Source organism: Delphinus delphis, chromosome 16 (assembly GCF_949987515.2).
Source record: "Delphinus delphis chromosome 16, mDelDel1.2, whole genome shotgun sequence".
NCBI lineage: Eukaryota > Metazoa > Chordata > Mammalia > Artiodactyla > Delphinidae > Delphinus > Delphinus delphis.
In genome coordinates, this window is record NC_082698.1 from 45,163,123 (window position 1) to 45,186,753 (window position 23,631).

General features: G+C 52.0%; 1 protein-coding gene across 1 annotated transcript; it reads left to right on the top strand.

Moving 5' to 3' along the window:
- Positions 1–1,785: 1,785 nt before the first annotated feature.
- On the top strand, positions 1,786–23,167 carry TMEM72 (transmembrane protein 72). The gene is made up of 5 exons (XM_060033670.1): positions 1,786–1,855; positions 15,718–15,784; positions 19,473–19,544; positions 21,140–21,279; positions 22,689–23,167. Exons 1-5 carry the CDS (start codon positions 1,786–1,788, stop codon positions 23,165–23,167), a joined length of 828 nt encoding a protein of 275 aa, XP_059889653.1.
- Positions 23,168–23,631: the final 464 nt, after the last annotated feature.

The following is a 23,631-nucleotide window of genomic DNA, read 5'->3' on the forward strand; positions in this document are numbered from 1 at the left end:
GGGCCGCACGTTAAAAGTCAGAGACGCTTTCCCAGCAACACAGCAGTACCTGCCCCTTCCAGGCTCTTTGACCGGAATTGGGTTACACGCTTATTCCTAAACCAAAGTTGCTAGGAAGGAGAAGCTGTAACCAGGACCAGCGGGCTGAACAGACCCCGCCAACGAAGGCCTGGAAGGACACCGTGTCTCCTGAGCACGGAGGGGCCAGGTTTACAGCATAGTCAGCTGCTTTAGCAAGGAAGAAGCCAGGTGTGCTGTGGGGCACCCAGAGCTTCCCACGGAGCTCAGGAAGAACAGGTGCCTGAAGGACGTGAGCCACAGGCTGCTGACCCCAGGCCCCAGCACCTCCACCTGTGCAATTCAGCCTGTGTCACAGAGGCTCAGGTACCAGCATTGGGGGAGAGGTGCGAGAGTGTCAAGACCTGTCGAAATTGGGAAGTTTGGAGTTGATGAACATAGTCTGCTATTAAACTCAGTCAGCTAACCAAAGAAATAAACACATACGTCAAATCATACATTTTTAAACTTGATCTTAAAGATCACGTGAACACAGAAGTTCTTAAACTCATGCAACGCAGGAAAATTAGTAGTCTTTCTGGAACACTATGAAATCTTGATCAAATTCATCAATCAAATTAAAATAATTTAACGGCAAAGAATATTTATTATATGAGGGCTTACGCATGCTCAACAAAGAAAAAAGCAAAATGGACCATGCCTGAGTTTTCTATTATTAGAATTTAGTTTGGAATTTTTTTCTCCTCCTTTGGTTGTTTTTGATGTCTACCCCATATGGCCAGAGGCATAAAAATTCCAGAAAAATGCCTGGGAGGAAAACTAAAACTTGTTATAATTCAATCCCTTGTGTCAGTTAGTAAAGTAAGAATTAGTAAAAGCCCACCATTGTCCAATTTTAGAGGATAGGCTTCTTGGAGCAGCTCTCAGAACGTGCTTTGAGAACCACCAATCCAACCAAATCTGCTCATTTGTTTTCTGCAAAAGTTACTAAGGCTCACGCATATCTTTGGGTTTCCCCAAGGTCACCTAGTTAATTGTTGACATAGCAACTCACCTCCCAAAGATTATAGTAATTTCCCACATCACATGTCACGGATGCATGTCAGGGATAAAGAAAAGTCCGTGTGTGGCACTGGGCCTGAGCTAAGCATGTCTGGTCAGACTCCAAATCTGCCACAGACTTGGAAGCTTTCTAATCCACCTAAATACAGCAGAATAGAGGCTTGGAACTCATTTCAAAAGTTGTTTCTGCTGGTGATTTAAAGACACATCCCTCTCTCCCATACACACACAAACACAAACCTGCATGTACACTGGGCCCTCCAGACACTGACTCTCAGACCCTGAAGGCCTCAGGTCCAGATGCAACTTTCTCTGCGCCTTTCTGCTACCCAGTAGGGCACGGCCTGGGCTGACTCCTTGGCTGGCTCCCCCCTCCCAGCCAGAAACAGTTAATTGTCAGCTCCACGCTGCCTCTAGCCCAGCCCTGATCTGCCTGATCTCAGACAGCCACGCTGGGGCCGCAGCAGCTCCAGACCAGGCCCCGGCTGCGCGGAGCAGTGGGGACATTCTTCCAAGGTAATGATTAAGCTGAGCACCTGGCAAGCTGGGAAAGTGAGCCCTATTCACACCTCGGCCAGGCTGAGGTGGCCTGGACTGGTTTGGCAAGAGCCCGGAGCTGGTAGCCACAGCCTCCCGCTGCACACAGGCCACCTGGAGCATCTCGGGCCAGAGCTTCGGCTGCCTGCCTTTCTGGGACCCTGCACCATGAAACTGCAGGTGTTCTGGACGGGGCTGGAATACACCTGTCGTCTCCTGGGCATCACCACTGCTGCAGGTAGGACCCTGCCCCTCAGCTTTGGTCCTCTGTGTACTGGGCACAGCAGACAGGACTGTCCAAGGGGTGGGAGCCGGCCAGCGAGGGATGGGAAGAAACACCTGGCCACATATTCATCACTTTCTTTCCCCAAACCCCAGAAACACTGCTCTTCAAGGCAGCAGCAGGTGCAGTGGAGAGAGCCTGGGGCTGGGATCCAGGGGTCTGGTACAGAATCTCTGCTTGGCAACCCACCATCCCTGTGACCTTGGGAACCCTCAGCATCGTCATCTGTGAAATGAGTTGAAAGAGTCTGCCCCACCTCCTTGGGGGCTGTTGTGAGGTGGAGGTGGGAGCTGAAGGTGAAGGTGTAAAGGGCTGGGCAAATGTAAGAATCGGCTGCCTCACTGCACAGTCAAGGGTCACTGGAGTGCATCTTGTTTTCTTCGAACCACAGCCCCACTTCATGGAGAGAGAATTCCCAGCACACGGGGCAGGCTGAGCTAGAGAGCTGGACACAGAAATCCCAGGCTTCCCTTAAAACACCGGGGGTTTGGGGGGAGAAATGGTTCCCCGTGCTGGACTGCTGTTCCTCACCCAGCCTGATCCGGGGGCTGCTCGACTTGCTGGGAAGACAGATGGTTACAGTAGTACCTGCACAGCTGTGACCCTGAGCTCTGCCTGCTCACTTCCCCAGCTCGGACCCGGACCCTAGCCCAAGCCCCGCACGTGGCCAGGATCTGTGTTGGGGAGGTGAGCAGGCAGCATTCTGAGCCGTGGCTCTGGCCCCCACTGTCCCCTGGGGACAGAGAAGAGACACCCACTGCCGATCAAGTCCTTGCCCACCATTACACACAGTCTTACGAATGGGTCTTGGAAAATGGGAAATGGCTCCCAGCTCAGACCCAAACAGTGCTGATTCCTACTCCAGCCCTGTTGCTCACCGATGTGTGACATTGGGAGAGCCACCTGGGCCCTCTGGGATCATGCTTTCTAATCTTTATGATAGAGATAACTGAGTCTGCTAGCCAGGTGTTTTGGAGAGTCGAGGATGCATGAACTGAGCATAGCTAAGTAGAACTGAGGATGTAAACCTTTTGGGAGAAGCCCCAGGACATACTTCAGAGCTCAGTGGGGATCTGTGTCATTCCCTGGGTTCAGGGCCAGCTTCACTGCTATGCTGGCCAGTAGGCTCTTCTAGCAATTAGCCCTGACTTGGCACAGGGAGGCCTGCAGTCAATGGTCTAATACCACCCCTCCTGTTACAAGAAGGAGTACCTAAGTTCAAATAGGGGCAGTGACCTTGCCCAAGGTCATGCTACAGGTCAGAGAGATAGCCGCCCTGGAACCCTGATGGCTGTTTTTTTTGTTTTGTTTTGTTTTTTGCGGTACGCGGGCCTCTCACTGTTGTGGCCTCTCCCGTTGCGGAGCACAGGCTCCGGACGTGCAGGCTCAGCAGCCATGGCTCACGGGCCCAGCCGCTCCGCAGCATGTGGGATCTTCCTGGACCGGGGCACGAACCCGTGTCCCCTGCATCGGCAGGTGGGCTCTCAACCACTGTGCCACCATGGAAGCCCTGATGGCTGGATTTTTAAAAAGGCCAGGACTCTGCCCAAAGAGCTCCTACTTCCCAGGGCAGGAAGCCCCATCCAGTGGGCACCAGGACAGGTCTGGAATTGCTCTGCTGAGGGCCCTGAGTAAATGAACGAGTAGGGGAGCCAGGTCCAGCCTCCATCAGAACCACCTTGTCACCTACATGAGCTCCAAGGTCCCTAAATGTCCATCCTGGGGAAGGGAAGTTAACCCTCAGTAGGGTTTCTGTGTCTGTGTCTGGGGTTTGAGTCCTCATCTACCACCGTTGATCTTGACTACACCCTGCCCTCCTCTATGCCTTGGTTTCTAAATATGTAAAATGCACCCCTTTCATCTGTCAGAAATCACAGTGACACTTCCCCCTGCCACGCTCTGCCCAGAGGGGAGACCTGGCTCCTGTCGGGAAGCTGTTTTAAGAGGTATATAAACTTTTAATGGATTAGCTACAGACAGTTTAAAGTCCAATTTATCCCAGCCAGTGGAAGGGTCTACAGCCACACACACACACACACACACACACACACACACACACACACACGCTACACACACAAACTTCTCTGAACTACAGCCCTTATCTCTGTGCAGAGGGCCACTGTTAATGCAGAAGACGGTCCTCTCCCTTGATTTTGATATAGGATCCAGGCTAAATATAGGCCACTATATTGCCTTCTAATGGCCAGGCTTTCCAATAATTGTGTTTGGGCTTTCTAGAGTGCTGGGAGCAGGTGGGAAGCTAGAAAGAGGGGCTTTAGTCATCTTGGGAAACTCTCGAGTTTCTTTCAGCGTCACTGAACTGCTGGCCTATTTCCAATGTGTAAGATTTGCAAATTCCTTATTCTCTTAAGCCTCTTTTTTGTTGAAATCCTCTGTTAAGAAGTCCAGACCTCATTTATAGGGGCATTGCTGCTAGAGAGGAAATCAGACTTGAGACAGAGGCTGTCACTTTGCAGAAACTCTGGGAGACCTAAGGTAGCCCTGGTCTGCCTGTGGGGAAGAGTGTGGGTTGCCTAGAAGCTAGGAAAAGCGTGTGACCCAAGGTCACCCAGAGTGTCACCTGCAGGGACCAGGCAGCTCCTGATCCAGCAGCCCCTTCCTGGTTTCCCTTTCCCTCTGCAGATGGATCTGAGGCTGTCAGCAGCTCTAAAGGCGCCAGGACCTGGGGACATGCACCAGGATGGCAAGGCCCAGCGGCTGTGGCCGAAGCACAGCTCACCTCTTCCTCCCCATTCAGCCCTTTTAAATGAAGCTTCATTAGGATGTCCAGTGGTCCCAGGGGTCATTGCTGTCCCACCCCCATGACCAGCCCCACACCATGAGTGGGCGCAGACAGGGCATTGCCACTGCCAAAGAAGGGTAAACAGGCCTTGCAGATTGCCCCCGGGGCAGAAGTGTTTTGAAAATTAGAAAATGAGGCAATTCTCTCCCTTTGAAGTCGTAAGCTTTCCAGGTCATCACAGACCCACTCCTCCTTATCTGACTTACACTTGGCTGGTGTCATTCATTTGTATCCCCTGCCTGGCCATGGAAGGCATTGGGTGTCCCTCTGTTGCTGAGATGTGGCACCAGGAACCACCCAAAGAAAAGACACAACCGGGGAACTGCACTGGAGCAGACTGGAAGCACTGCACACCTGCCAGTAAACATGCCGGATCCCTACGTGCCCATCCCTCTGGCAGGTTCTCACTGTGTCCACCTGAAGACAGGGTCATGACATCCGAGTCAGAGACTCAGGCCCCAGGGGAGGCTCAACCCTGTGTTTCATTCTCATTAACTGTCAGGAGGGGGGCACCTGGGAAAATGGGTTTCAACTGAGATGGGAGCGCTGAGGCCCAGGGCGCACTTCCTCCATAAAATTAGAAAGGGGCCTATCCAGCGAGGTTGGTCCCCATCCTGTGCTTGGAAGGCAGGACTGGCTTCCCTTTGCACCTCTGCTTTCCTCCTTATCCCCCAGAGTGAATCTCCATAACTTCCTCCCCAGTCCTCAGCCCCTGCCCCAAGCCTGCAGAGAGAGGGTGGGAAGAGCTCCCTGTGTCAGGGTAGATGCCACACCTTGAAGGCCCTCCAGATCTGGCTGGGGTACGGAGGGAGGTGAGGAGATTCATTTCCCTGGGCCTTGACCCTGGAGAGAAAGCCCTCTCCTCACTGCTGTGTCCTTGCACAAGGACAGGCCTGGGCTTCCCGCAAAGAGGAACTGCTGAGGAAATGTCTCTGGGCCCTGTGGGGAGGCCTCTCAACTTTCCTCAGAGCAAAACTCACTCAAGCTTCTCGGGGGCGTTTTTCACTCTTCCAGCCTCTGCTCTTGATGTAACAGCTGCTCGTGAACATTATTACCTGAGTATCTATCATGACCCTAGCTCAGGGCTACATGTTTTAAATGAAGTATTTCGTTTCATCCTCATAACTACCCTTTATTTTTTTAACATCTTTATTGGAGTATAATTGCTTTACAGTGGTGTGTTAGTTTCTGCTTTACAACAAAGTGAATCAGTTATACATATACACATGTTCCCATATCTCTTCCCTCTTACGTCTCCCTCCCTCCCTCCCACCCTCCCTATCCCACCCCTGTAGGTGGTCACAAAGCACCCAGCTGATCTCCCTGTGCTATGTGGCTGCTTCCCACTAGCTATCTACCTTACGTTTGGCAGTGTATATATGTCCATGCCACTCTCTCACTTCGTCCGAGCTTGCCCTTCCCCCTCCCCATATCCTCAAGTCCATTCTCCAGTAGGTCTGTGTCTTTATTCCCATCTTATCCCTAGGTTCTTCATGACCTTTTTTTTTTTAATAACTACCCTTTGAAGCACCATCACACTCATCCTCGTCCCCATTGCACTTGCGGGGGAACTGAGGGCTGGTTGGTGAAGTACCTGGTTCAAAGTCTCACACTCAGGAAGCAAAGAGGCAAGATTTCCTTTGATGACTATCTACTCCTGAGACCCTACTCTTCATCAGCATGCCTTCCGCCTAAATCAGGCCAAAGGACGTGTCTTTCTATGTCTTGGCGAAATGATGGGATGCAGAATGCAAGACGCACAGAGGGTACCAAAGGGGCTGGCTGAGGCCACGCTATCAGCCTAGTGCCCCCATCATCGGTCAGTCCTGACCATGCACAGCCTCAGGCAGGTGAGGCCATGGTGAGAGTGGACGTAGTTACACTGAAGCAAAGGAAGGGTTGACCAGACACTTCCTGAATCTAAAGACACTGATATTCTTCTTATCTGCAATATTATATGATCTTTTCTTATTGAATGAAATTTCTTTAAATTCTAGAGTGCTTTACAACTTTCAAAAGTTTCACACATGATTTCATATAATCCCATAATAACCCTTTTTTTTCCTTTCCCTCTACTCCTATATTGCCCTTCTCCCCTTCCATCTCCCCACTGGTAAACACTAGTTTGTTCTCTAAAGCTGTAAAGTCACTGATATTTGATCCAACTGCTAATTCTCTGTCTGTGAATGATTGCCAAGCATGCTTTGACTGGCACCACCACGACCATCTCCAGCCAAACCCACACCTGGACCTCATCTGGGGACAGACAAATCTGCACAAATTTCCAGAAGGAATTATCGCAGTAGGACCTTCCATGTATGGGTCCAGAGGTACATGACTGACAACTTGCTGTAAAGCCATTATCTTGCTGCAGCCCTACCAGTACCTGTGAGGGCCGAGTGCTGAGCTAAATCCCATTTTACAGATGAGGAAACTGAGGCTCAGAATGTTTAGGTAGTTTGGGAGAAGTTACACAGCCAGTAAACAGCAGATCTGGTGTTGGAGCCCCAGTCTGCCCACTCACAGGGCAGTGATGCAGCGGAACATCTGAGGGCTGTCGGCACACAGCTCCCAAGAGAAGGGCACCACTCAGCCAATGAGGACAGGAGCCGGGCTTCAGACAAAGCCATTTTAAGCAAGTCCTGCTTGCCAGAAATCAATTACTTTCGATCAACCTGGGATCACTTAGGAGTTTTGCTTTGTTCCAGGTTTTTGACCCCTTCACCTCTTCTCTACATAGGACAGAGCCACATTCCTGACAGCCCTATTCCTTGCCACATTCCATTCAAATGGAGGCTTATTAATATAGTCTAGGATAAAAGAAGCATTTAAACCCAAATGTTCTCATTATTATTTAAAGAGTACAACAAATGCATTGTTTGACTTTAGCCCCATTCAAAGCCTTCAAAAGAAAAAAGAGAATGCTTCTGAGGCAATCGTCTTGGGCCTTCCTTGCTAATTTCCAGCCTTCTTAAATGTATATCTCAGTGACCACCTCCTGCCATCTCAGGAAGCTTCGTGCGCTCCAACACGTCCACAGGTGGGTTTATTACCAGGCAAGAACGAATTGTTTTCAGATCCTGTGAGTGGATGTGGACTGTTTTCCAGTCTGATTGTCCCAATGGGAAAATGAAATACCCCCACCTTAGTTCCACCCTCTTACCACTGGAAGATAATATAATTTACTTCAAGCATTTCTTTCTTTACTTATTTGTGCCTGTGTCCTCCTTCTTAGATTTAGAACAAAAAATCTGGATCTCCACCTAGGATTCATTTATCTGACAAACATTGGCTGAGCCCCCACTTTGTGCAATGTAGACACATAGATTAGGATGGTATGACCTCTAACCTAGAGGAGCGCATGAGGTGACCAGGGAGACAAGCTAGTCAATACATATTCCAGCGCCAAACACTGCAGCCTAGTGTTTGAGAGGGTGAATTTGTGTCCTTCTCTACCACTTAGTAGATGTGTGACCCTAGGCATGTCAGCTAATCACTTTAAATGTCAGTTTTCTCATCTATGAAATGGGAATAACAAGTGCATCTGAGCTCTGGGAACGTGAGCATTCAATGAAACAATGACTAAAGCAGCAAACTTCATGGCACCTAGATTCTCACTCAGCGCTGGTTAATTTTAGAAGAACGTGCAGGACACAGGGATGGCACAGTGTGAGTAATGAGATCTTCTTGCAGGATGGAAAAAGAAGAAAGATCAGAGGAAAGGAACAAGCTAACATATGACCCTGGAGGCTGGAAGGGGAGGAAGGGGCTAGACTATGAAAGGTCTTAACACTGAGTAACATTTTTCTTCACATTTTGCGCTTGGGTCATTAAGATCATCTCACAGCACATTAGTTATTTCTGCATCACATGTAGTGATGAAACCAGAAGAAAGATGGTAGCCTCATTTTATTTTTCATGGGCTGACAGTTCTTTTAAGATTTTTCTTCAGCTCCGTGCAACCATCTGAAGAGGGCTGTTATCAAAAAAGAATGTAGTCAGGAACAAATGGCTGATGCTGGGGAGATGGAGCCCTCCTGGGCTCAGCCCTCCCCTGAGCCTTCCTAGCTTGCCATAGGCTAGGTAAAGGTCAGATAAAGAAACATGTAGAGACATGGATGGACCTAGAGACTGTCATACAGAGTGAAGTAAGTCAGAAAGAGAAAAACAAATACCGTATATTAACGCATATATGTGGAATCTGAAAAAAATGGGTATAGATGGTCTCATTTACAAAGCAGAAATAGAGACACAGATGTGGAGAACAAATGTATGGGTACCAAGGGGGAAAAGGAGAGGGAGTGGGAAGAATTGGAAGATTGGGATTGACATATATACACGCTTGATACTATGTATAAAATAGATTGCTAATGAGAACCTACTGTATAGCACAGGGAACTCTACTCAGTGCTCTGTGGTGACCTAAATAAGAAGGAAATCCAAAAAAGAGGGCATATATGTACACATATAGCTGATTCACTTTGCTGTACAGTATACACTAACACGATATTGTAAAGCAACTATACTCCAATAAAAAAAAAAGAAAGAAAGAAACATGGTATGTGTAGCATGGAGAGAGACCATTTGGAGGCACGGTCATTGTTTTCTAGTGCCGGGAAAGCTGCCATGTGGAAGAGTGAGCAGATGCATTCTCTTTAAATGCAAGAAAGAATAAGAATCAAATACTTCAGCCAAATACTGTGACCTGAAATCAAGACCTAGAAGAAATTTCCCCTTGTGGGTCTCTACAAGAAGGATGCTATTCTGCCTGAGGGTCAATATCTTCAATGGCATCAGCAAAGGTCTGTAGAGTCCCTCCATGTAAACGATATCATCAGCAAAAGGTGGTGTATTGGCCCAGATGGTTTCATAACCTTGAATTTTATAACCTTGAGGGAAGAAATAATATCTATTCTACACATCCTTTCCAGAAACTTGAAAAGGAGGGAGTACTTCTCAAGTCATTCTATGAACTATCATTATAGTGATACCAAAACTAGAAAAAGGCATGATGAGAAAAGAAAACTATAGACTAATACCCCTCATCAACATAAATGTAAAATTTCTGAAAGTTCTGACAAATCAAATTAAAATATATAAAAATATAATATACATAACCAAGTACAGTTTATCCCAGAAATGTAAGGTTGCTTTAATATTCCAAAATCAATTTATGTAATTGACCATATTAACAAACTAGAAACGAAAAGTTATATTATTATCTAAATAGATACAGTGTTTCCCTGGGAGTGGACGGAAGCATTGGAAGGTAAGATTACAAGGATATAAGGAAACTTTTGGGGTGATAAATATGTTCACTATCTTGACTGGAGTGATGGTTTCCCTGGTATACACATATGTCAATACTTACCAAATTGCACATCTTAAATATGTGCAGTTTGTTGCATGTCAATTATACCTCAATAAAGCTGTTTTTAATAGTGGATGTGTCAGTTATCTATTGCCAGAATAATGCTGTGTAACAACTGCAAAACCTTAGTGGCATAGAGTAATAAGCTTTTATCATTCACACATCTGGGCGAGTAGGTTAGGCATCTCTGCTAACGTAGGCTGGGTGTACTCACCTATCTGAGGGTCAGACAGCTGTTGGTTTGTCTAGACTGGCCTTGGCTGGGATGATAAGGTCTCTTGTGCTCCAGCAGGCTGGCCTGGCCATGTGCCCATGATAATGGCAGAGGCATGAGAAAGCAGGTCCAGTTCACAAGCCCGTTTCCCATCTGTGCTTGCCTGGTACCTGATAACATCTTGTTGTCCAAAGCAAGTCACATTGCTGAGCCCAGATTCAAGGGAAGGGGAAACAGACTTCTCTTCAGTGCAAGGGACTGCAAAGTCATATAACAAAGGGTGTGGATACCAAGGGGGTGAAGGCTTGCAGGGCCATCATTGCAATCTACCACAGGCACTTTGGCCAATCTACAAGGCCAAACAAAATAGTCCTCTTGGATGGTCTACTATAGTCGATAGTAGAGAATCCAGTAGAGAATGAGGACTCTCTCACCTTCAGGAAATTCTCCCTAAGCAGGCTTGTGAGTGGGTTGGAGGGCACTGAGGGCCACCCTATGCTCTAAATTCTCTTCTAACTGAATATCTAGAATTTTCTTCTATAAAATCTTGGCCTTTTCTCATAGTGTCTCTGAACCCTGGCGCATAGGTGTCCCCTGAATGGCTCTCAACACACTGGTAAACTTCCCTGCCAGGCTTAGCATCTGCCACAACTTCTCCTGAGTTAAGAAACCTGCAGCTACTACTTCATTGTCTCATTGGATTCTTAGCAACTAGTTCCAACATCTCTGTGTTCTTAGAAATGGTGCAAACCTAGCCTTTGCGTCTACAGTCAGCTGTGACCCCCTTTGAACCATCCGCAGCCATTGTCATCAGATCAGTGTGTCCCTACCTGAGATGTCCCTACAGACACTAAGACCAGTAGGAGATATGCCATAGCTGAGGATGAAGAAAAGCAATAAATACGACGTGGGGAGTTATGAGGTGCCCTTAGCAGCAGTGAATATGACATACTCACCCAGCTCCCCAGTCCTCCAGGGCCAAAACCACTGCCTGGCATGGAAAGCCAGTTAGCGTGGCCTCTAGTGACCTCTGTGAAGTGTCCTATGTTGCCACCAGGGCACTGCACTGAATGCAAGACAGGTGTCAAAACTCAACCCAGTGATGGAGTCAGAACAGATAAGCTACAGCCAACCATGACATCGGCCCTGAGGCAAAGGTAGCACGAGGCCAGAAGCCTTGGAGATAGCCCTTTAGCCATTAGTACCACAGACAGGCCCCATCCTCAGGAGCACACAGGCCCTTAGCAGGCTGCACAGAGGGGCTTAACACATGAGATGTACCGGGAGATGGGGCTTTGGGCCACTTGTATCAATCAGGCCTGCAGAAGGGACCCGAGACAGGAAAATCAATGAACAACATCAATACATAGAGAAGAGCTCTTGAGCCACAATAAAAACATGTATTAACAGAAGGAAAGGATAAGAATAAACCCTCCCCTTCCCCTGAGACTACTGATGGGAACAACCTGCCTCTCCTAATAACTCCATTAGCCACCATCTACATTCGCACAACTCTCTATAATTTACTAAGCCTGAGGCTCCTAGTCAGTTATGCGTGTTGTATCATCCCCATTTTTCTGGAATAGGAAGCAAGGAAGGGAGTTATCGTTTGCTTGAGGAGCCAGGACTCTGCTTTTCTGATCAAGCCGCATGTTCTCTGTCACAGCACTGCACGCCCATAGCTTTCATCGACCCACACTCTGGACCAGAGCCTCAGGATGCCCGAAAGATGCTCCGGTGTGTGCCTGGCCCAGGCCTGCACCACAGGTCCAGAATCTCTGATCCCTGCTAAGTCTGAACTATAACCAACAGCTCAGGAAGGCAGCTCAGAAGAAAGCCCTGGTCTCTGGGAGAAGAAACTACTGTGCTGTGCTTGGACTCAGCCCAGACAGGAGGGAAAGAAACTAGAGGCCAGGGAATAAGACGCAGAGGACAGGCTTGTCTGCAGATGCTGGTTTCTAACCAAACGCCAGAAAAGATGCCTCCCTGGAGACAGGGAGGGGAAGTGAGATGGAGGGATGGGCCAGACTATGCCAGGGTGGGCTTGTAATATGATTCTGTTGGGTTGGGATGAGGGGCAACGTGATCCTAAGGGACAGACAACAGGGAGGGATGGAAGGAGTCTGAGGCCCCTCCGTGGGGGTGCAAAAGCAGCACAGGCGGCTCCGCCCAGCACCTGCACCCCCCGTGGCACAAAGAACAACGCAGCCCAGGATCAAGGCTCTTCTGGGGCAATTCTTTCTTATGGAGAAGTTGTTATAATGAAGCCCTGATTCTGGGGACATGTATGGCATTTGTCCCCCATCTCCATTCTCAATCTCATCTCCTCTGTCCCCGGGTCCAGCTCAGGGCAAGGGCAACAGCGTCATTTGTTGGGGTGAGTGGCTGTTGTAGGTTGGCCCATTTTGCTCAGAGCTAGAGCCCTGTGAAACCGCAGAAGACGAGATGGAAGCACAGTCTAGGAATAGCTGTCAGGAGACACCACGGAGCCTGGGCAGGCAGCTGCGGGCAGAAGCTGGGTCGAGGCCACAAGCAGACAGACGGATGAGGGGGACAGAAGCATTGCCTCAACCTCACATGGTCTGCCTCTGAGAGCATGAGCCCCAGAACTGGGAGGATCCAGTGGGGGACCCTTTGGCCCCAGTGTCAAAGGGACTTATGGCCTCCCGTGAGAACCCCCTACAGATCTCCTGGCCTGAGGGGTCATGTCTCTGACTTCACCCCCTTGCCCTCCTCCCCCTACCAAAGGGCATATCTCTGTCCCTGGGCTTGCAGAATCCAGCATGTTTACTGTTGGTTGAGAGCTTTTGGAAGAGTGACCCCACTTTCCTTGATGCAAAATGGGCTACCTGGAAGCTGGGAAAGCTGTCCAGGCCAGAGGTAGAGGGAGGAAGGAGCTTGTGTGTATGGGCCACGTGACATCTATGAGCACAAATCCCAGGTTTTCAGACCTGTTTTTTTTCTCCAATCCAAGCAACAACTCTAGGAGATACAACGAATTCTCCCCATTCCACAGATGGTAAACCCAGCTCAGATGAATTAAGTACTTATCCACCGTTACCCACACAGAACTGGGATTTCAACCCAGCTCTCTCTTTTCCCTATTGCTATTCTCATTTTTTAACTGCAAACTGCCTCTAGAGTGTTCCTGAAATGCCCCTTTGACTATTGACCCTCTGTTTCCATCAAAAGACGTCAAAATAGCATTCCATATGCCAAAGGGGTGCAAATCAGGAAAAGGGGCTGATTTCCCAAGACCCCTTCTTGCCATCTGCTGGTCATCGCCAGAATCCCATGCAAATCTACAAAGATTACGAGGTGGATGAAGGTCCTGCCTCGCCCCAGAAGTGAACAATCACAAGCAACAGCCTTGAGCAGAAGACCCCTTCCCCGGCCTGGACTGGATTCTTGTACAAAAGATTGGTGATTTCACTGAGCACCGGTGATGTGCTTGGCATCAGTTAATTTACTGAATCCTCAGAGAGATTGGCTCAGCTATTAACTGGCAAATGGGAGACCGAAATGCAGGACCCGACCTAGGCATCCATGATTGGTTTGTTTGTTTCTTTGTTTTACTTATACTCCCTGTGCCTCAGTTTCCTCTTCTGTAAAGTGAGGGTAATGTACTAGGACTGCTATGATGATTACATAAGTTAATAAATACTTAGTGCTGAGAACAGGACAGGAGACACAGTGAAAACTAAATACATGAATATTTGCCTGCATAACACACACACACACACACACACACACACACACACACACACAGGTCGACAGTGGAAACCAGGAAATGGCCCATCGCCTGGAGCCAGAAGGCTCAAGTTTGCTCTATCGGTCCTTTGTTTTCTAGATGTGTCCTTGGGGGAACTATACAAGGTAACTGAGCCTCATTTCTGTCCCTATGAAATGGGGAGTATAGAACTCCCTGTGCTGCGGGGCTGCTGTGAGGAACCAGGACACGTGTGACCGTTGTGTATCAGCCACTGAGTGCTCTACAGGTCACATTAACACTGCAGAGGGGAGTGAGGCTGTGTGGCATCCCTGACTCCTCACCTGGGACAAGCCAGCAAGTGGCTAGGACCTGGAGAGGACAGTGTCCTCCACTGCCCTGGCCCATAAGCACGGGGAGCGCTGGAACCCCCATCGCTAAGAATACATAGGCACCCCCTTCCTCGATGGAAGAGCTCTGTCCCCTTCTCCCTGAAGTACTTCCGCATCCCCCCACGAAAGGAGGGGAGGAGGTGCTGGCACCTGAGTGAACGGCTCCACCCTGCATTTCAGGAGACAGCATTTCCGCAGTGGGCAAAGGGCTCCGGCCACCTGAGCATGGGTGCTTACACAGAGAATCCGCCAGGGAAAAGAGGAGGCATCAGGCCCAGGGAAGCAGCCCCCCGCGCGGCAGAGATGACGGGCCACACACGGGCAGCCGAGAACAGAAGCCCAGTCCCGCCATCTTTGACTCTCTGGGAGGCAGACGAGCTAAAGTCACTGTTCGGCAAATACCAGCGTGGGTCGTCAGAGCCCAGAGGGAGAAACGTAGGGTGCGTGGGCTGTAATCAGTTAGGGCCAGAGAGAGGTCTGAGGGGTGGGTCACCGCGGCGGGAGGAACATCTGCGTGCTGTCCGTGGAGCGTTTCCATCAGCGGGCGGATGGGTCAGGGCTGCGGCTGGTTGAGTGAAGCCCTGAGAGTCAGGAGACAGCCAGGACCCAGCAAGTCCACACACGTGGGTCCAAGATGGATTTACTCGTACAAATGCAAGGTCAGGTATTTGAGCACAGACACCAACTGCCAGGAAGAGACGGGCGGAAAGATGAGGCTGAGCCGCATCTCGTGTCCCAGCAAAACCCCAGGGGCTTAATCCGCCCGGGGTCCGAAGTGATGAACCAGGAGTGCGTGATGCAGCCGCCAAGCCAGCAAGTGAAAACGAGGGCACGGAAAGAGCAAGAACCGTGATCTGGGCAAAGGGAACACAGGTGGGGGCAGGTCCCATGGCCAAGCTCTAGGGCCCAGAAACACAGCCCACATGGGCCTACAGGATGGTAAGGGCCCTTGAAGCCTCTGCATGTGGAGGACACCGGGGGAGCCCAGGGCTTGGTGGCCTGTCAGTGTGGGCTGTTTCAGGGGCACTAAAGGGGTGGCAGCATGACCAATGTGGACAGAGAAGGACAGGCATCTGCTCTGGGAAGACTGGATTAAAAGGCCTCTGGGGTGCTGCATGAAACCCCTCTGGTTTCCAGAGACCAATCCTGAAGGCTCCTTGCTCCCTTGCACCTTCCTAGCTACAGCTCCCTGTGTCACATGGAGAGGAGCCTACCCTGGTGCCCAATCCCCAGGAGAGGGCTCACTCCATGTCCAAGGCGCCTGCACAAGGCAGTGCCGTGGCTGGAGCACCTGGGCCCACTCTTCCCTCCTCTTCTTCTCCCCTTAGTGTTGATCGGCGTGGGCACTGAGACCTTCCTCCAGGGACAGTTTAAAAGCCTGGCTTTCTATCTGCTGTGAGTATGTGTGCATGTGCCCTCCCTGCCTGTATGTTCTGTTCCAGCTCACCCCAGGTCCATCTGCTGAGACTCACCCACAGCATCCCCCCATCCCACACGAGCTCCATTCCGTCCCAGAGGTGAAAGGAGTAGAGGTGGCTTCTGGAATATCCCTTTGTTGGGAAGGACTTTAGCCAGATCATCTTGTAAATCAACCAACTAGCATCCCATCCATCCATCCACCCACCCATCCATCCATACATCTATCCATCCATCCATCTCTTCAATCATGTCTTTATTCAGAAAACAATAACCAAGCTCTTGTTTTAAAGATTGGGGAATCAGTTCAAAGGACTATCTATTTGAGCTCCTCTACACGCCAAGCACAGTTAAATGTTTTATTTACCTTATGTCCTTTACCTTTGACAGCATTACAGAAGAAGTGCATATAGTCCGTTTTGCAGATTAAAAACAAAAAAAAATTCAGAGGGAGTAAGCAGCTCAGCCCACATCACCAAGCCCATGAACAGCAGGGCCCAGATTCATCCACCTGGGTCCCTTCAGTGTCTCAGCCTCTGTCCTTTCTCCTCTGCCAGCTGCCTCTACAGACGCCCCCTAGTGGGAAAAAGATCGCTGTGCAGTGGTATCCCAGAGGGATGAGGAGAGCCTGGGGTCCCTGCGGGCTCTACAGCCCAGCTTTTCAGCAGCTCCATCCTAAGGGAGCCTTGGCCTGCCTGCAGGGTCACCAGGCTGCATCCTCTGCCCCCCAACTCCTCCCCTCCATACCCACCCTCATCACGGTGGCCTGGTCTATGTCCTAAGGAGCCCTCCTGCCCCAGGGAGCCTCTTTGGTTTGCTACATGGATCACACCCCATCCACAACTCCGTTCCACCCTTCTGGCCCATCTCCACACTGCCACCTAGAAACCTGGTCCCTCTGTCCACCTTCAAGGGATCCCAGAGCCTCCAGCCCACACTCCTTTGCCATCTTCTGGCCTCCACCTTATTTCTTGTCACTCAACTTACACCCCAGGAGCTTCTGTCTTCTTCTCAAACTCACCCACGTCACCTCCCCTCTAAGCCATTGCTCCATCCTGTAAAGTACACGAGTGCCTTCCCAGCCACTCCGGCATTCCCAAAGCCTGTCATTCCTCCCTGCATTTCACCCTGGGAAGCCTCCCCGAGCCTGGAGCCCCTGCTGGCTGGAAGGGGCTTCTCCTTGCTCCGAAGGGCCTCCACATCTTACTGAGCCTGTGCCTGGCCACGGTGCACTGTCTGCCTCGAATCCAGAAGCAGGGCGGGCCTTCCTCCTCTCCACATGGCTGCCTAGTTCACCCACAAACATCCACTTCGGGTAAGAGGTGGAGGGTATTATCCTACGGAACAGTCCAGATCCATGGCTGGTTAATGCAGACTGTTTTCTACCCAGAACCCTGCCTCTTCCTGACTGCTCCGTCCCTGTGCTGAGGGGACACTGTGCCCATCTGGTCACTCTGTGGTCCAGTCCTAGACGATGTTTCTTCCACCCTCAAGACCCTTGCCCCTTACTGTAAACTCGTCTATGTTCTCCACCCATGCCCTGCTCTTACCCCTTGGGATGGGCACCCATTGCCCACCTGGCCCATCCCTCCTGCTACTCACACCCCACTCACTCCGCAAGGGACACCCAAAGGCCCAAATGTCCCTCCCTCCTCTTTTCACTCCTTCTTCCACTTATCCTCCTCCCATACTCACAATCTCCCCCACCCCTGCAGATCTCAGAGTCCTGCCACTGTGTTCTCTCCGTCTACTGGAGCATCTCCCCATAAGACTGTCACTTCCTGCTCTGTGTCCCCAGGGCCAAGCAGGGGCCATGGCCGCGAGTAGGCACCAGTAAGAGCGGACCTGTCATTGGTTTTCTCCGGGCTTTTCTCCACTTCTCCTCTACCCCTGCTGCCTCCTGTCTTCCTCCTTCCAAAGAGGCCCCTCAGCACCTTCCTCACACTTACCCACAAACGGTGGCTGAAGGGTGCACATGGGTAGCATGGAACCCTGAGCAGAGGCCTTCGTGTGTAGGATGTTGCTACAAGGGCAGGGCTCCCTGCTTGGATTCACTGCCTCATCTGAGTGGCCCAGCATCCCTGGCCTCAAGAGGCACAGCCTCTGTAGCACCAGTTGGGAAGTCTGAATGAGCCACTCTATTCCCAAAGCCTCAGTTTCCCCCTCTGCTCCAGGACATAGAAAAAGGCAATGTCACTTGTTTATCAAAGCACATGCTCTGGGGCTTCCCTGGTGGCGCAGTGGTTGAGAGTCCGCCTGCCGATGCAGGGGACACGGGTTCGTGCCCCGGTCCGGGAAGATCCCACATGCCGCGGAGCGGCTGGGCCCGTGAGCCACGGCCGCTGAGCCTGTGTGTCCGGAGCCTGTGCTCCGCAACGGGAGAGGCCACAACAATGAGAGGCCCGCGTACCGCAAAAAAAAAAAAAAACACATGCTCTGGTGCGCTTGGTAGGCATACAGGCTCTGCAGTCTGAGTGCTGGGTTCGAATCTTGGCCCACTACTGATCAGCTATGTGACCATAAGCAAGGGGCTTGACCTTCCTGTGCCTCAGTTTCCCCAGCTGTAAACTGAGGGTAATCACAGTGATTTAACAAAAATCATTAAATGAATTGGTATTTGTAAAGCCCTTAGAAATGTACGCCATATATTCATTATGTAAATTAATTATTACCATTTAAAAGCTGAGGAGAAAGAGCTAGGCAGATACTGGGAGGCACAGAGAAAGTGGGAGAAGGTAGGGATTAAGTACTAAATGGTCAGAGGGAGAAACAGAGAAATAACTAACATTGTCAAACGGACAAGAGAAGAAAGGGGGAGACCTCCAAGAGGCACTAGCCTGTGCAAAGGCCATGTGGCACCTAACAGCTTCATGTAGGGCTTTCAAAGGCGTGCTAAGAAATTTCATTTCTATAGGCCAGTAAGACCCTCCAATAAAAAATGTAAGTTCCCCTCCAAAGATTCTGATATATACAGTCTGGGGCTGGCCCAGGAATCTCCAGGAGATTCTGACTGCAGGATCCCCAGACCACACTTGAAGCAGAGGAGCCTTTGAAGAAGTCTGGATGCGGAGGAATATCAGATTCAGAAGGAGCCCTCGGGCAGCTTGATGGTGATAGATTGGAGGAACAGAGGCCAGGAGGTGAGGGTCAGGGAGTCAGGGAAGCCAAAAGGGGAAGCTGGTATAAGGATTCAGGGGGCAGTGTCCAATTCAGTACAGGTGAGACCAGAAAGAATGGGAGTGATTCTCAGGCTGTCTAAGGAACACAGTCAGCCCCTGCTGGTGACTGTTTGGATGATGAGAAGGCAAGGGACCCAGCTTTAAGGCTCAGACAACCAGCAGTCGGTGTCAGCCCTGGCGACACTGGGTAGAAGGATGTGCCTGCCGGTGTCCAAGCAACAGTGTAGGGGACAAGTTTGTCTCCCCTGCTGGCCTGCAGCTCCCTCCTCTATCTCTGGGCCCCGGCCCAGCCCAACCCAGCACAGACCCTGGCGTCCAGGCAGCTTCTGATGCATGTTGACTGGGTGACAAGATTAGGTCAAGAAACTCCTGGTCAGTTGTTCGGCTACACAGAGGCCCAGGAGGCCAAGGCGCTGGGAGAAGACAGCCGAGGGAAGTGAAGGGAGGGTCAGAGGGTACCCGGCCTCCCTCACCTGCCTCCGCCACAGGTTTACAGGAGCCGCCGTCTCCGTGAGTGAAGGGGCCTACTTCGTGGCTCAGCTGCTGGCCATCTGCTTCCAGTAAGTAGCCTCCAGAGTGGCCCCACTCCCACCCCCAGCCCCAGACACTCCCAGATGCCTCCACCCACGAGACCACGACCCGGTAGATGTTCTGCTCCCGAAGCAGCCACGGACAGGTTCCCTCCCGACCCTGCCGCGAGCCCCAACCTGGACATGGGCTCAGGTTCGTGGAGCTCAATGGTCCCCTTTTCCCTTCTCACAACCAGGGAGCGGACTGACTCATCCATTCAGGGCCTGACCCCCCCCAGAGTCCCCCGACAGAGTCCATCCCCATCCTCAACCAGTCACTGTACCCCCCGTCTGAGTCATCTACCACGGGGCGAGTACCTCGCGGAAAGCCAGCTTGGAGCAGCCAGAGCTGGGTTTGAGAACTGACTCTGCCTCCTGCTGGGACCCAGGGACAAGTCAGGGCCTGCCTCCATGCCCGTTTGTGAGGCAGGAATGCAGATTTTTCAGAATCTTGGGAAACCACATGGCCACAGAGGCCTATACCTCTGCCCAGTCATGCTCCGTTCATGGAAGCTGTCATCAGGGTGGCCAAGGACTGACCCCTGGCCACAGGTCTCAGAATCTAGACAGTTGGGTCTCTAGGTGGTCAGCTAAAAAGCCAGGCTTCAAATCCAGCTGTCCTGGCATCGTGCAAGGCCGCCCTGAGGCAGCAGGCCTCCCCCATTTCTGCTGAATGTCACTGCTAAAGGACCTTTGCAATTTCTCAGGGCAGGGCAGGGAGGTGCCCCGGGCCTGAAGGGGCAGTTTACCGTCTCTGGAGTCCCTCCACTCCCAGCCAGGGTTTGTTACAAAATAATGACCACCAGAGGGCACCAATGAGCCATGGCCGCAGAATGTGGGAGGAGGGCTGTGCTCTGGTCCAACACGTCATCCGCCAGCCCACACCACTCCCCCAAAGCCAGACTGGGCAGGAGGTGGTGTGCAGAGCCCTGCTCCAAGCCAATTCAGAGGATGAAGGAGATGGACCTAAAGGCAAACACTTTCCTCCTTTGCAGCCTGGAGATAGCTCCCCTAAGGAAAACTGCCCAGCATCAGGCCTCTGCCAGGCCCACGTGTGGTCCTTGCATGTCAGTTAACAGAGAAGCCCCCTTGGGACAATGCCATCTCATGCCTAGCCAAGGCTCCTTTGAGTAGGGTGCAGCTGGATTCCAGCCCTCTCACCCATGTGGCCAGGCCCTTTGTGCAGTGCACAACCCTTACAACTGTCCCAGCCAGGTGTCTCCTGTACTGCACACTTTCTGCACTACACTGTGGACTTCCCAGTGTGCCCCTGAGTCTCCTACTCTTCTCCCCACTGCCTTTGCAGCATCCTGAGAGCATTTACCTTCCTCCCCCCTGGGCCAAACAGGCATGTCTGGGCTGCATTTCACAAAATTGCTGGAGACCCTCTGGAAAGGCTCAGGCAAGGCCCCTAACTGTGGAACCCACAGTGAGGTCTTCAGCCCCTGGGGGTGTTCAATCAGAGGCCACTGCAGGGAACATGGTCATAATAGGACCCAATCCCAGACTCTGATGGCTTTATATATTGCTGGGGCTTTCCTGGGTCGCTGCCTACTCCCTGCCAATCCTGGACTTCCTCCCCCCAGGTGTCAGCCAGGGTCCCTGGCCTACAGAGCAAGGGAGAAGGCCCACTGGCTGGGCTGCTTCCAGAGGTTCCTGGCCTACATGCTGCTCTCTGTGGCCTGCTTCCTCCACCCTGTCCTGGTCTGGCACGTGACCATCCCAGGTAGGAGCTCCAGGAGGTAGTGGAGGCAGGCAGCCCCCACTGCAGGTAGGCTCTGAGCAGAAGGGGCTGCATCCCGCTCTCATGGACCTGCAGTGATGCTGGCCCCAGGGCCCCACTAGCCCCTCTGCCCTTTCTAGCATAGAGCATAGGGATGAGGAACTGATCAAGTGGTAGGAAAGTCCCAAGAAGTGCACCTTTCCTATAGGCGTCCAGAGGCTCTACCCACAAGAGCGAACTGACCTTTTCTCCAATGCTTGTGTGCGGTCTGAACTTTCAGAGGGAGCAAGATAGTCACTTCTCCATCCAAACCCTTCTGTGCCTCCTTAGCACCTACCCCTTCAAGTCCAAACTCCTCAGCCTGGTTTGAAAGGCACACCAAATGGGATCCCCAAAGACCCTTGCAACTCCGTCTTCTTCTCCCACCCCATTCGCCCTGCTCGTCAGCCCAGGTTCTGATCTCAGAAGCCAGCACTTGATGCTTCCACCTCCTGGGCTTTGACAATGATTTTTTCTGCTAGGACCCTTCTCCCTCCTCCTTAGCTGTGAAAACTGCACCCCTCCTCACAACCCATCTAAAAGTGCCAGGAAGCAGACCGCCCTTGGAGATGAGGTGGAAAGGTGGAGCCTCCTCTTCCTTCCTGCTGTTTCTCTTAAAGTACCTGTCGTGGCCTCTCAGGGACACCCCGTGCAGCCTTCACTCCTGAGCAGGACTCGGCTCTGCCGAGGCCACAGCGAGCCACGGCCCCCCACTCCTTAGAGAGCGTGAGATGCATGGGAGGCCCTGGCCCTGGCAGGCGGGACAGCCACCTTCACCCCTTCCTCTGGAAGACAGAGGGACCTCTGGCCTGGAGGCTGCATGAGGGGCCAGGAGGGGAGCCAACACTGTGCCAGCTGTACCCACAGGGATTTGCCATTTCCTCCATGTTTATAGGGCAGCAGGCGGTAAAGCAGGATCTCCCCACTCCTGGGAATGGAGGGAAGCCCAGTTCAGCAGCTGGGCCCAGTATCCAACATAGAGTCCAGGTGTGTCGAAAGCTTTGCAGGTCCAGCCCCAACAAGCCGCCCCTGAGAGGGAGGCTGAGCGTGGTGATGGGAGGACAGGCGGGCAGCACCAGGATCGGCTGTCAGCAAGAAGGGGGCCTGGGGCACAGGGTCTCCTGGCTAACTGTCAGGGTGAGGGCCCCAGCACAGCACTGGCCCCGCTGACATCCCCCAGCCAGGCATCAGGCCTGCCACACGGGTCTGATGTGGGTCTCTGAGAACAAGTCAGGCGTAAGGGCTGCAGCACTGGGGACCTGAGTGTGGCCACACAGGCGTGCCGCAGTGGCCCTCTGGGACGGTGGGCGTGGACAGCCTCTGGCTTTTCTCCAGGACTCGTCCAGCATCCTGACCTCCCAGATCTCTTCCAGGCTCTATGCTCATCATCACTGGCCTGGCCTACTTCCTGCTGAGCAAGCGGAAAAAGAGAAGAGCTGCCGCAGAGGTGCTGGCCCCCCCAGAGCAGTACACGGACCCCTCTGGCAGCGCCGTGAGCACCACCGGCTCTGGGGACACCGAGCAAACGTACACCTTCCATGGGGCCCTCAAGGAGGGGCCTGGCTCCCTCTTCATCCACATGAAGAGCATCCTGAAAGGGACCAGGAAGCCCAACGCCCTCCAGCACCCAGATGCCCTGACGGAGCTGACTCTGGAGCCAGCTGACCCACTGGCCAAGAAGAAGCAGGTGCACTTTGAGGACAGTACGGTCAGAATGATCCCGGACCTGGCCGAAGACCTGAACGATGGGGACAGCGAGCCAGAGGAGGTCACCTCTGATACCGCCCCCATCATCCCTCCCCCCGAGGCCCCACTCTTCCTATCTTCCCTCGCGGGCACCAGCCTCTTCTGAGCTGCTTGTTCCAGGCTGGGGGATGCTCAGCAAGGGGTCTGTATAGATAGACAGCCCTGCCTGGAATTTCCTGATGTCCAGGGGCCCTGCGGGGAGCTCGGGGTCTTCACAGGTCAGTTCTTCAATGGCTGACCAGACATCCCCACGGTAGCTGGGCCTCTGGGACCATCGAGCGACACGACAGGTCCTGCGGAGACCTTGAGGGTGGCTCCAAAGAAGCTCGCACTGCCTCGAACCCTCACAAGTTTCTCTCTCCCAGACATGGAGCGGAGAAATCCTTGTGCTTTCCCCGAAGGAGAACATCATTCCCACTTCACACAAGGTTGCGTCAGTCCAGAAGCCCTGGGGCTTCTCTTGCTCCTGACACAGGTCCCAGCACTCAGCAAGGACTCACGGCCCATCTCATCTCTGATGTAACATTTCAGCTCTGAAAGGCCAGGGACGCTCTGGCAGCTTACACGTCT